We start from the raw sequence: 13,593 nt of genomic DNA on the forward strand, positions 1-13,593 counted from the left end.
CTCCCGTAATAACATCCCCCAAAAATATAAGCATATCATCAGCAAACAGATTGATTTTAAATTCTTGCGTCCCCAGATGTATACCCCGCAGTTTTGTGGTGTGCCTGATCTTAATCGCTAGAGGTTCAAGGGCTAATACGAACAGCATGGGAGAGAGCGGGCATCCCTGACGCGTGCCTCGAGCTAGGGAAAAGGAGGAGGTGAGCGCCCCATTCACCAAGATCTGTGCAGTCGGCTGCTCATATAGTGAACGAACCCCGGCCAGAAAGCTCCCCATGATACCCATCTGTGGTAAAATCCAGAATAGATAATCCCAGAGAAATTTATCAAATGCCTTTTCCGCATCCAGGCTGACAATAAGGGCATTTTCCTGACCCTGGTGTCTCCGTAGCAGCGCCGAGTTCTGAAGCACAGATAGGGCTCGCAAAACATTAGCAGAAGAATACCGCCCTGGGACAAACCCGGCCTGGTCCGGGTGAACCAGACCGGGCAAGACCTTGCCAAGTCGTGCAGCCATAATGGCCGCGAAGAGCTTAATATCTTGATTCAACAGGGATATAGGCCGATAGGACCCCAGCTGGTCTTCCGCCCTTCCAGGTTTCGGTAATACAACAATATGAGCATGAGTAAGCCGATGTGGAGACAAACCCCCCTCACACATGGCCTGACATAAAGCCTGAAAGGGACCAATAATCCTCTCCCCCAGCAATTTGTAGTATTCGGGGCCCAGTCCATCCGGGCCAGGAGCTTTCGCAAGCTTTAAAGCCCGTACAGCTCTCTGGATCTCAATGCCCTGCACTGGAGCGTTAAGTGCATCTCTCTGGCCCTGGGACAGCTCAGGAAGGGGAAGGCCACGAAAAAACTCTGCTCTCTGCTCAGTGTCACAGCTCCCCCGATCATATAGAGCCTGATAAAACTGTACAAAGCTCTGTTGAATAGCCTCGGGCGAAGTTGCCTCAGAGCCATCAGGAGCCCAGATTTTGGGAATATGTTGCCTGCGGGTCCTGTGGTTAACCAATGAGGCCAACAACTTCCCCGCCTTGTTGCCCCACCTATGTAAACGGTATTTATACATCTGAATATCCCTTAGGGCCCTCTGTGCCAGCAAATCATTAATTTGACGTCGCAGCTCCATGTATTGACTCTTGAGGGCTATAGAACTCTTTCTATGCAGCTCCCCCCGCACCTGGCCCAACTGACAGGACAGATCCAGCAGTGCCTTATCCTGTGCCTTCCGCTTATGGGAGGTGTAAGCTATAATCTTACCCCTTAGAACAGCTTTACTAGCCTCCCAGTATACCACCTCGGAAACATCAGAAGAGGAGTTATCGGCTAGATAAGAATCCCATTGGTTTACCAAGAAAGTGCGGAAATCTTTATCCTCATACAAAGTGGGATTCATTCTCCAGCCCGACAAGGTCTTCTGGGGCGCCTGGTGATCAAGAAGCTCCATCCAGACCATGTGATGATCGGAAAGTACTCCATCCTCAATCATCACTCTCCTGACTCCGGACAAAAGGGGTGGGGCAACTAGCAAATAATCCAATCTACTGTGTGCTTTATGCACTGGGGAGTAAAAAGTAAAATCGGATTCGTCTGGATGGAGCGTGCGCCAAAGGTCCACAAGGCCCAACTGCGAAGTGACAAAATTGATCCCCTTGTGTTCCCCTTGAGATAAACGAGGCCTGGGAGGCTTACAGTCAATTAGGGGGTCAGCAGTAATATTGAAATCCCCACCGAGCACCAGTTGGTACTCGGAAAAGGGAGCAAGAGCAGCAACTAAAACAGAGAAAAAACGGTGAGAATACACATTAGGGGCATATATAGAGCAAAAAACATATTTCGTTCCCTGAAACACCCCTGCCCAGATTACATACCGGCCCTCAGGGTCCGAGATCAATTTGTGCATAGTACAAGTATGTTTCTTGTGGAAAAGCACAGCTACACCCCTCTGTCTGTTATTAAAGGAAGCAAAAACAAGCTCACCCACCCAATCCCTGTGGAGCTTAGCATGCTCAGACGCGTTGAGATGTGTCTCTTGAAGAAGCAAAACATCCACCTGTAGTTTCCTACAGTACTGAAGTACCTTACTATGCTTAACAGGAGAGTGCAACCCATCTACATTAAAGCTAGCAATCTTAACCCCCGGCATAATAACCAGATATATCCAAGATACACAAAAAAGACCAAAGATCATACGGGACGGCAGCACCAGCCTCCCAGCCGAGCCGGCGCTCCGTCCACTCAGACAAGAATTCAGACTGAGCCAGATTCCTAGGATGCACTCCATACCCCAAACTACCCACCAACTCAACTGTCAACTTCTTCAAACAAACCCCCCCCCCTTCAGACAAAATAACCCACCCCCCTCCCCTCCAGCAAACCCACCACCTCGTCCCCCATCCACACTGGTGACCACACCCCCATGCCACCAACACCCACCGCACTCAAACACAGATGCTCACACTCCCCCCACACCCTCCCCCAAACCCCCCCCCCCCCAACGCAGCTCCCGCCACAAGCACCGGTCGCAGCCATGACCAAACCAACATAGGATAAAACAGTGGAGAACAGAGGACAGGAAAACATCCCAGCCCCCGGACAGAAAGACCAAACACAGAGGGTCACAAAATAGTAAAAGAGATCCAAGACAGCCAGCCCCGCACAACAAAACAAGGCAGCTAGCTCTCCTGGGCAGGTCAAAGAGGGATTCAGAATATAGTTATCAGAAGTCCAATCCTGCTCAAAAGCCGGCTGAAAGGGGTAGGAGCATCCCCTCCCCAAGTATCTTGCCAGCAAACCGCCAAAGGCCCCTCAGCACGTATCCGGCGGCAGCGCAACCATATCCAAGCCAATAAGCTCCATCCAAAGGGCAGCAAAGTAGTCCAAACAGGCAAGAATAGTCCTCGTCTTAGATGAGTCCATGAGAAAGCATGGTAGGCCCGAAGGCTCACCCCCAAAGCAAAATTCTCCTAATCCTCTGGCAGGGATGCCCCCTGAAGAACAAGCTCATTACTGAGCAGGGAGACTCTCAATGAAGCGCTTCAGCTCCTCTGCCTTAGATACCGTAAAGGTGCGGTTCTCATGGGTCAAGCGCACCTTAGCCGGGTAGAGAAAGGCAAATCGAATTCCTCTGGAAACCAGTTGAGAGCAGTAAGGCGTGAAGGTTCTTCTCAGCTCCGCCACTTTAGTAGAGAAATCCTGAAATATCAGTAGCTTAGCGCCCTCGTACAGCAGATGTCGCGCCCTCTTAAACAGATCAAGTAAGCGGGCCTTAACAGCATAGTTGTGGAAGCGGGCCAGCACAGCTCGAGGTCTGTTATTACCATCCGAGTCACGCCGGTGCCCCACACGATGAACACGCTCCACTACCACAGGTCCCTCAGCGTCCGGGAAGCCGAGCTCCTTGGGCAGCCAATGTTCAATCAAGTGCTTAAGCTCAGAATCTTGTACAGTCTCTGGTATTCCAATAAATCTAAGATTCTTTCTGCGAGCCCGGTTCTCCTGATCTTCCACTTTCTCCTCCAGCTGGGAAACCCGGGCTTCCAGAGAAGCAAGCCTGCCATCAGCTATGCCAGCCCTGTCTTCTTGAGCCGATATTCGCTCCTCTACTTGTTGCAGTTGTGCAGCCTGCCCCACCAGGGTATCTTTAAGGTCATCCATAGAGGCATGCAGCTTGGCCAGTTTCTCATCAAGCAGCTGCGAAAGGTGCCTCATGGAGACCTGCATCACCTCGTCCGGGGAGTGGGCCGTCACGGCGTCTGTTTGGGTCTCCGCCATCTTGCTCGCCGGGCTCCCAGAGGTCTTTGTCGGCCGCGAAACCTTTGGCGGCATACTCCGCCGCTGGAGAATGCAAGTCTTGGTGGTGCTCAGCCCCCGGCCGGTTCCCGGCGCTTAGCAACAACTGCGCCGTCAAGGGTCTTACAAGGGCCGATCAAAAGCACACCGGGAAGGGAGTAAGTCGAATACATGCAAGGGAGGCAGAGTGAATCTCAATCCTGAAGCTCACCAGCCAGCACGTGGTCCCCCGCCATCTTGTGCGCCGGGCTCCCCAAGGACTGTGTCGGCCGTGAAATCGCTGGCGGCATACTCCTCCGCCGAGGCGCGCAAGCCGCGTTTTCAGCCCTCCGCCGGTTCTCTGCGCCTAGCAACGGCTGTGCCGCATATTTTCAAGCTGGTACTGGTCAGGAGTGCGCCGGGAGGGGAGGAAGTCAGGGGAAGCAGAGCGGAGCTCGGTGTACAGACGTCCGCTCAGGAACCAGCCATCACGTGACCCCCCTGGTGGGAATCCTTGTGCCAAACTTATAAATTTGAACATATGAGAGCAATACAATTGGGACATTATAAAAAAATTTAAGGATGTTTAGGACCCATTGACATAATTTTGTACAGATTGATTATTGGATTTAGCCTTTTAATTATACGCATCCAGGATAGGTGGGTGAGGGGGGATGTAATTAATTTATTATTGGATTGCAAGGTTGTTTATCTAATTCATTTGCATTATATTAAAAGTTTTTACACTTTTAGGAAGGATGGGTGGGGATGGGGTGGGGGTTATGTATTTATTCTATCATTAGAAGAAATTGAGTGCTGCATATTGAGTTAATTGATTGATAATATGTTGCACTTTATCCTGGTTTTAAAATGAATAAAGATTAAAAAAAAATAAACTTTATAATATTTTTTTTAATTCTTTATTGATTTTCCAAGCTTCAATAGTGCAATGCACAAATATATAACATATAATAAGTCAATAAAGCACTTTTCAACTTACAAATATATATAACCAACCATTTTCTCCCACCCAATGATTATTCAATAAAACACAGAAACATAAATTTTCCCAATAACCTTACCCTATTCGAATTAATAATATCCTCTCAATCTCCCACCCACCCCAAGTGTAAATACTCAAACTTTCTAATTTTTAACGTAAGCCACTCTGAAGCCTTCTAGGCCATGCTAGCAATATATTAAAAGCAAGCAAAGATAAATCACAATTTTCCCTGTGCTCTGCCCAAATCCTGCTCCTGCATAAAATCTACCGTATTTTCACGTAGATCACGCGCACCCTTGTAAAACGCGCACACGGGTATAGCGCGCGGGAAACCAAAATATATGTAAAAAAAAATTTGTATACCGCGCACACCCGTATACCGCGCATGCTGCCCCGACTCTCCCGTCACCACCCGACTCTCCTTTCGCCCGCCCCGACTCTCCTCTGGCCACCCCGACTCTCCTTTCGCCCGCCTCGACTCTCCTTTCGCCCTTGAAGTCCTGTCCCCACTCTGAAAGCCTGATGCCCCCCCGACGTCCGATTCACCCCCCCCCCCGGCAGGACTGCTCGCACCCCCACCCCGAAGGACCGCTCGCACGCACCCGCACCCCCACCCCGAAGGACCGCTCGCACGCACTCCCACCCGTACCCGCACCCCCACCCTGAAGGACCGCTCACACCCCCACAGCCTCCCCCCATCATGTAGACGCTCCTACCGGTGTCCTGCTACTTCCTCTTGGCGGTCCCGGCTTCTGTGAGCCCTGCGCCTGCGCTGCTTCCTCTTCCGGCGGTCCCGCCCTTTCTCTGACAGGGCGGGACCGCTGGAAGAGGAAGCAGCGCAGGCGCAGGGCTCACAGAAGGGCCGGGACCACCAAGAGGAAGCAGCAGGACACCGGTAGGAGCGTCTACATGATGGGGGGGGGCGGTCGGGAGGCTGTGGGGGTGCGAGCGGTCCTTCAGGGTGGGGGTGCGGGTGCGTGCGAGCAGTCCTTCGGGGTGGGGGTGCGAGCGGTCCTGCGGGGGGGGGGGGGGTGAATCGGACGTCGGCGGGGGGGGGGGGGGGAACTATGTAAAAAAAAATTTGTACAACGCGTAAGGTTATGCACGGTTTGTAAAATCATGTATAACGCGCGCGTTATATGCGTGAAAATACGGTACACTTACCACATGTCCTTAACATATGTTAAAAAGGCCTTTAAAAAATGCAGTTCCTTCATACCAAGGAATATTTGTCCTTGATGTGTCAAGAAGATAAAATTTGTATGCTAATCTGTAAATGGCAAACTGGTAAAATAAAGATTTTCCAATTTATAGAATCTAAAAAGCTAAATTTTAAAGTTAACTTTGATATAGACCAAGTCAAGATAAAATAAATAAATAAATTAGTCCAGAACTTGGCATTAGCATATTCTAGTCTTCTTTTTGGCTCCCTTGGAGTTTTATGATCATGCCACCAGCGCACTGGCTATCAGTAGAGCACAGAATCTGTTATAAAATCTTATTACTAACATTTAAAACTCGCTTAAGTAACCAGCCAGAATTCATCAACAGGCCTCTCATTCCATATAGCCCAATCAAAACTCTTTGCTCAGTCACACATAACCTTCTTACTATTTCTTCTTTAAAACATATTAATATGATACGATCTAATATCTTCTCTTGTTACTGAACTCTCTCTGGAACTCTATACCAAACTACTTACGAGAAGAAACATCCTTAAATCAATTCAAATCAAAATTAAAAACATTTCTGTTTACCGACACATTCTAACTATAACTGTCCTTATAAGGACAAAATGTATCTCTTCTACTATTGTCTTTCCCTACCTCTTGTCTGTCCCTTTTTTGTTTTCTTTCCTCTTATCATTGTAGTTCTACCCCACTTCCCTTTTCGTCTTGGTTTTTTATTTGCTCTTTGAATTAACAATCCCTTGTGATGTCCCTCTTTACTAATTTTGTAACCTTGTTTTAACTCTATATGTATTTTGTATAATCCTTTTTATTGATGTACACCGCCTAGAAGTCTGATTAGGCAGTATAATAAAATTTTAAATAAACTTGAAGGTCTAAACTACATAGAGCAGGTATATCGTATGATCACTTAGTACAACTCTACACATAGGAGGAAATTCTGTATAGGACACCGGTCTCAGCAGCTGCCTAAGAAGTGGCTAAGAATCGCAGACTGGCGTCCTATACAGAATTGCTAACCCCACCTAACCGGCGCACAAATCACAGACGCCGGTTAGAGAATCTCATTGTCATTAGCTGATTGTGCCAAGATTACCCACTCCCTCCCACCGGAACACCCTAGGAATTTTTGTAGGCCCCCAACCGGCGACACCCCACTGCACACCAGTCTTTAAGAAAAAGATTAAACTTTATATCCATGCATTCAAGTAGACTAACAAAGAAACCCCAACTCTTAATTGTTGAAAGAGAAAAGTCATCACTCTGTGTTAGACAACACAGACAATAATGGAGCTGTAGTTTTTCTTGCATCCAACTCTAATGGTATCCAGGCTTAAAACTCACAGGTTGGAAGAAATTCTGTCCTTGATGATTTCCAGATGATGGGTTGAGCATCCTCTCCTTCTTGCCCTTTCTCCTGTGAGCAAGGAGTGTCATCTTCAGTAGTATGTGTGGTTCTGATACATGGACAACTTTGGGTTATAAGCATGTTTGACGATCTAATCTAAAGAAGTCATAATAAAAGGAAGCTCAGTGAGAAACTTTGCATCAGACCTTTGGAGAAATACCAAACTCCCCAGAAATTAATTTCCTAAATAACTTTCACATACTGGGGTCTAAATAATACATTTGAATAGAAACAGAAAATATAATAGAAAAGAAAGACCTATGGCCTATCTAGCTTGTCCACCCATATAAACTACTAAGTACTACAAGCTCCTTCCTCTTCCTCAGAGATCCTCTATACTTCCTTGAATTCAAATATATATTTATAGGCTCTTAATATACCACATATTGCACTGATGGAAATATAGATACCAATTTTCTGTGCATATACACTTGTCAGTTATATAAATACCCCCTTTCAAACCATCTCATCGTTTGTGGGATTCATACTGTGAAAGTCGACCTAGCTCCCTCATGTTCCAAATTGTTGGGGCTCCCGTCAAAGCCTCTCCAGTCAATCCTAAATCGAGTTGCTATATATGGGACACAGATCGTGCAAATCTGCCTTGTATCGGCCTTAGTTCTTCAATTTCTACCATTCATATTCTTATTAGAGATCCTCTGTCTTCAACCCATGCTTTGAATTCTATCACTGTTTTCCTCTCTACCACCTCCCTTGCGAGGGTATTACAGGCATCCACCGCCCTCTCTGCAAAAAAGAATTTCCTAACATTACACCAAAGTCTACTCCAACTTCAATTTATGCTATCAAGTTTTACCAATTTCCCTTCTAGCATCCTTTTGGTTACAGCCACTGCCTTGTCACACTGTTTCATCACCTTCATATCCTCAGACACTATCACTTCAAGGCCCCTCTCCCCATCTGTGTATATCAGCCTCTCGCCTCCCAGAAAATACATCTCCCTTGGATTTCTACTCCCCAAATGCATCACTCTGCACTTCTTTGTACTGAATTTCACAGTATTTGCTAGACATTAGATTGTTTTTCCAGCTTTTGAAGATCCTTTTTCATGTTTTCCGCTCTCTCTGGGGTGTCCACTCTGTTACAAATCTTAATATCATCCACAAAAAAAGCAAACCTTACCTTCTAACCCTTCGGCAGTGTTGCTCATAAACATATTGCCAGCACTAGTCTGGCAGGAGTCAGTACTATTTTAGAGAAACATAGAAACATGACAGCAGATAAAGGCCAAGTGGTCCATCTAGTCTGCCCATCCACAGTAACAATTATCTCTTCCTCTCTCCGAGAGATCCCACATGCCTATCCCAGGCCCTTTTGAATTCAGACACAGTCTCTGTTTCCACCACCTCTTCCGGGAGACTGTTCCATGCATATCTCAGTCTCCTCCAGATCCAAATCATACAAATGTGCAGAAACCCGTTTACCCTAGATGTGGGACAGGACCTCAAAAACCTCAACCCAGTATCTCCGAATCACAGTGCACTCCCAGCACATATACCTTCCCTCCCACAACCCCTCCAACAAAGCCCTAAAGTGTCACCCCTGATCTTCTCTGCGAGGCGCACAGGAGTGTAATACCACCGCAGAAGGGCCTTATACCCATTTTCTACCTGAGCAGGAGCTATGCCCAACGTTTTAGTATGGAACCACACCCTCACCCATTCTTGTACTGATAATGATCTTCCCAGATCTGCTTCCCAATCTCTCATGAAGCTCAACACTGCACCCCTGTTAGTAGTTAAACATCTATAAACAGCTGAGATAAGCCCTTTCTTCAAGGTAGGAACTAGAAGTTGCTTAAAACCAGTTTTCCCTGGGAGCAGATCCAGCAATAACCCCAAAATATACAAATAATGTTTAACTTGCAAATAAGGAAAAAGGTCTTTCTGGGAGAGCGAATCTTGATTTTGTAGCTCCCCAATGGTCTTAATACCCCCCCCCCCTCGATCCAGGAATTGACTCACACACACCAAGCCCTTCAGTTCCCAGCATGCAAAAACATTAGTCTCAGTTCCTGGCTGAAATTCCCTATTAAAGCAGAGGGGCGTAAACCAGAATACTTTTCAACCAGTTTCTAATCTAGTTCATCGTTTTGGGTCCTAACTTCAGCTTGTCAAGTTTAAGAGCCTCCTATGAGAAACCATGTCAAAAGCTTTGCTGAAATCTAAGTAAATTACATCTAGTGCACATCCTCGATCCAATTCTCTGGTCACCCAGCAGTATACTACCTCTAGCCTCAGGGAAAGCTCTCTTGAAATACCCGGAATGGGTAATGACACACAGCAAAGATGGGCATCAGTTGAGCCATGCCAAACAGAATATACAAGACAAAGAAAAACAGCTGAGCACTACAGAGCAGTGATTTTTATCTAATAAAGCGCTATCAGTATAGAGGCTATCAAACATTAAAACAAGAGTGTTTCTCAAGATTTAAAACACACTGTATTTCTATAAGCAGAGTTCTTATGCATCAGTGATAACTATCTATCAGTTAGAAAACTTACACTTGGTTTCTCTTCCAGATGTAGCTGTAAAAGTCGAAGATAAGCCACAGGTGCAAAGGCATCTGCTGAATGTGTGATTATTTCTGATGTATCCCTAAAACAAGCACCACAAACAAAGTCAAATACTATAACTGCTCTGTTTTTTATTTATTATGCCTTCGGTCACTGTTCTGAATTACTGTATATACTCGAATATAAGACGATCCGAATATAAATCAAGACCCCCCATTTTCCCCCCCAAAAGGAGGAAAAATGGTTGACTCGAATATAAGATGGGGGTTAATATTCAAGTGCCATGCCCTGCCAGGTTCTGCACTCAGCCCCCTTCCTGCCAGGTTTTGCACCCAGACCTCTTCCTTCCCTGCTCTGCAAGGCTCTTCACCCAGTCCCCTTCCCTCCCTGCCAGGCTCTTCACCCAGCTCCCTTCCCTCCCTCCCTTACCAGGCTATGCAGCCAGCCCCCCTGCCTTACCAGGCTCTGAACCCAGCCCCCCTGACTCCCTGCCAGGCTCTGCACCCTGTAACCCTCAGCTGCCTTGGCTCAAACAGTGGCTTTATTCAAGAGTTGTTTATCTCACTTCATAACGTCATAACTCTAATCCATTTTAGTAAGCATTATGGAAGCAAGCAAATGAAGGAAAAGATCCTCCCCACCACTTCCCTCAATACAATACCCACCATCCTCTGCGCCACAATGAAAACTACACCACAAAAATATCAAGCTATCCTACTGATCACCCTACTCCTAACCAACTGGAAAGCAACAGCAAACAACATCTCCCCAATTCCAACTATATTAAACTCCAAGGGAATCACCCACCCAACTAGACGGCTCACAATAGATAGAAATACAAACTATCAGACCTATACTTACCAACCCACCACACAAACTACAAGAAGACCGACAAACCCTTACAAGACCAAAACGCAACCTCACCAAAGATCACTCATCTACCCGAAAATAACTCAAATCACACAAACAGACTATATAACTCTCACATGTGCATACGTGAACATCAGAGCCAAAGGCCCCAAGACAGAACACATAAAAAACTGGACAGAAACTTGGCTTACTTCAGATTCAGACCCCAGAATAATGGAAGTCTGCCCTAAAGGATACAAAATAATAGTGGTCTGCAGAGAAAACAAAAGAGGAGGAGGGATTGCCATCATGGCCAAAACCACCTTAAACCTAAAAATACAAGACAAAACAACATGGATCTACTAGCCTGTCAACTCTCAAGCACATCACTCAAAGGAACACTAACATGCATGCTCTGCTACATAACTCCAGGAAACTGGAACACAGCAAAACCAAAATTTGAAGATTTCATATACCGAAACTCACTAATGACAATCTACAACTTAATTCTAGAAGACCTAAACCTAAACTATCATACCTTGAGGCCTTAACATACAAGATACTAGACCCTCAAGCCACACATGAAAAAGGACACCAACTCGACATTGCAGCCTACATGTCCCAACAGCCCATTCAATCATAAATCTGTACATCAAACGGATACTGGTTCCGCTCCCTCTGGTTTGGCAATTATACGTACTCCTTCAAAATCAACTGGACCAAAAACAAAAGCAAAAAATAACTTACAACTCACGTGAACACATTGACCCCACCAAATTCTGGACAAAACAGACACCATAAGACTTCATCTCACAATGGAGCCAGCTAAGTACAGCAACCCTAGATGAGCTAGCCCCAGAACAAGCCAAAACCAGAATCCATAAAAAAAATCAGAAAAATGGTTCGACAATGAACTGCTCCAACTCAAAAGGCAATGCAGACAACTAGAAAGAAAATGGAGAAAAAGTAGCCAAGATTCCACAAAAAAAGCATGGAGAACACTACACCAAAAATACTAACAAATAGGAGAAGGATCTCAAGACACAAAAAAGCTTCCAGTTACTGAAAGAACTCACAGACACCACACCATATCTAACCAATAACAACTCCCCCCTCCCTCAGTCACCTTATTAGCCACATTCTTCAAAAACAAGATCGCAAATATCAGAGCCACGTTTAGTGGAACTCACCTAGAAGAGATCTCAACTCCCCCCAGAGAAAGAATCAGTAGCAGCAGACAGAATCTGGTCCCCAACAAATACAGTCACGCAGCCTGTGACCTTAACCACTGCCCACCATACCTATTGAAAACCTCCAGTATGCTATTCCGCACTCTGCTCCTACAATGGATACAAATTCTACTCACAGATGGCCAGTTCCCACAAGACCTCAGCGAAATCATCATAACTCCGATCCTAAAAGACCCCAAAGGAGCAACCGACCAACCATCCAACTACAGACCCATAGCCTCAATCCCACTTTACATTAAGCTAATGGAAGGCCTCGTAGCTAAAGCCCTAAATGTATACCTAAAAAACCACAACCTACTCCACCCCACACAGTCTGGCTTCAGAACCAACTACAGCACTGAAACCCTACTAGGAACACTCATGGACATCGCGAGACAACACCTCAGCACAGGCAAAAAAATGCTGATCATACAACTAGACCTCTCCGCAGCCTTTGATCTAGTAGACCATGACATCCTTTTACAAACTCTAGACTCAATTGGAATTACAGGAAAGGTACTAACATGGTTCAAAGGATTCCTACAAACCAGAACTTATAGAGTCAAAACAAAGAATAATCAGAACCATGGTCCAACCCATGTGGAGTTCCCCAGGGATCACTCCTGTCTCCCACACTCTTCAACTTATATATTGCCTCCCTAAGCTCCTACCTAGACAAACTAGGCATTACCTCCTACTGCTATGCAGATGATATCACCATACTCCTCCCCTTCGATCAACTTGAGCCCTCCATGGTAGGCACAATACAAAGAACACAAACTAAAACTTAACCCTGACAAAAGAACACAAACTAAAACTTAACCCTGACAAAACAAACATCATCCTCCTAGAAAACAGCAAAGCCCCAACCTTGCCTAACCTAGTAATAAACTCGATCTCATACCCCAATCAACCCACACTAAAACTCCTCGGAGTGCTGATAGACAGAGGCTGTACCATGCAACCACAAATCAACAAAATAATAAAAACATCATTTACAAATATGAGAAACCTAAGACAAGTCCAACAATTCTTCGACAGAAAACAATTCCAACTCGTGGTTCAATCACTGATCCTTGGTCTAATAGACTACTGCAACATACTATATCTCCCCTGCCCAGCAACCGCGATAAAACAACTTCAAACAATGCAAAACATAGCCCTATGACTTATCTACTCACAGAAAAAATACGACCACATCACAGAGGCATACCAAGACTCACAGTGGCTCCCAATACAAGCCAGAGTGCACTTCAAATTCCACTGCCTACTATTCAAAGCTATAAACGGAGACAGCCCTACCTACTGGAACAATAGACTAACTCTATCCACCTCAACCAGACACAGGAGAACCCACACAATATTCACACACCCGCCAACCAAAAATGTCAAACAAAGAAAAATGTATGACAACCTACTGGCCACCAGAACAGCGAAACTGGACCGACAACTCACCAATCTGCTGACTTCGACCACAGACTACAAAACCTTCAAAAAAGAAACAAAAACCCTACTCTTCAAAAAATACATAAAACCAATATAACACAACCAAACATACTCTGAACTCCTTCTGCAATATCAACTACTCCTTAGCAAATCA

The 13,593-nt window shown here is 45.7% G+C and overlaps 1 protein-coding gene across 7 annotated transcripts in view; it reads right to left on the reverse strand.

Moving 5' to 3' along the window:
• The window catches only part of DPH6 (diphthamine biosynthesis 6), a 370,732-nt gene that overhangs the window by 94,300 nt on the left and 262,839 nt on the right, over nucleotides 1–13,593 (reverse strand). For all 7 annotated transcript variants that reach the window (XM_033952068.1, XM_033952065.1, XM_033952066.1 and 4 more), the window contains 2 exons: nucleotides 9,904–9,997; nucleotides 7,315–7,474 (listed from right to left, as the gene is read on the reverse strand). In XM_033952068.1, coding sequence (XP_033807959.1) covers nucleotides 7,315–7,474; nucleotides 9,904–9,997 — 254 coding nt within the window. The remainder of the gene's footprint in view (nucleotides 1–7,314; nucleotides 7,475–9,903; nucleotides 9,998–13,593) is intronic.

The sequence above is a fragment of the Geotrypetes seraphini genome, chromosome 7 (genome assembly GCF_902459505.1).
Source record: "Geotrypetes seraphini chromosome 7, aGeoSer1.1, whole genome shotgun sequence".
NCBI classification, from domain to species: domain Eukaryota; kingdom Metazoa; phylum Chordata; class Amphibia; order Gymnophiona; family Dermophiidae; genus Geotrypetes; species Geotrypetes seraphini.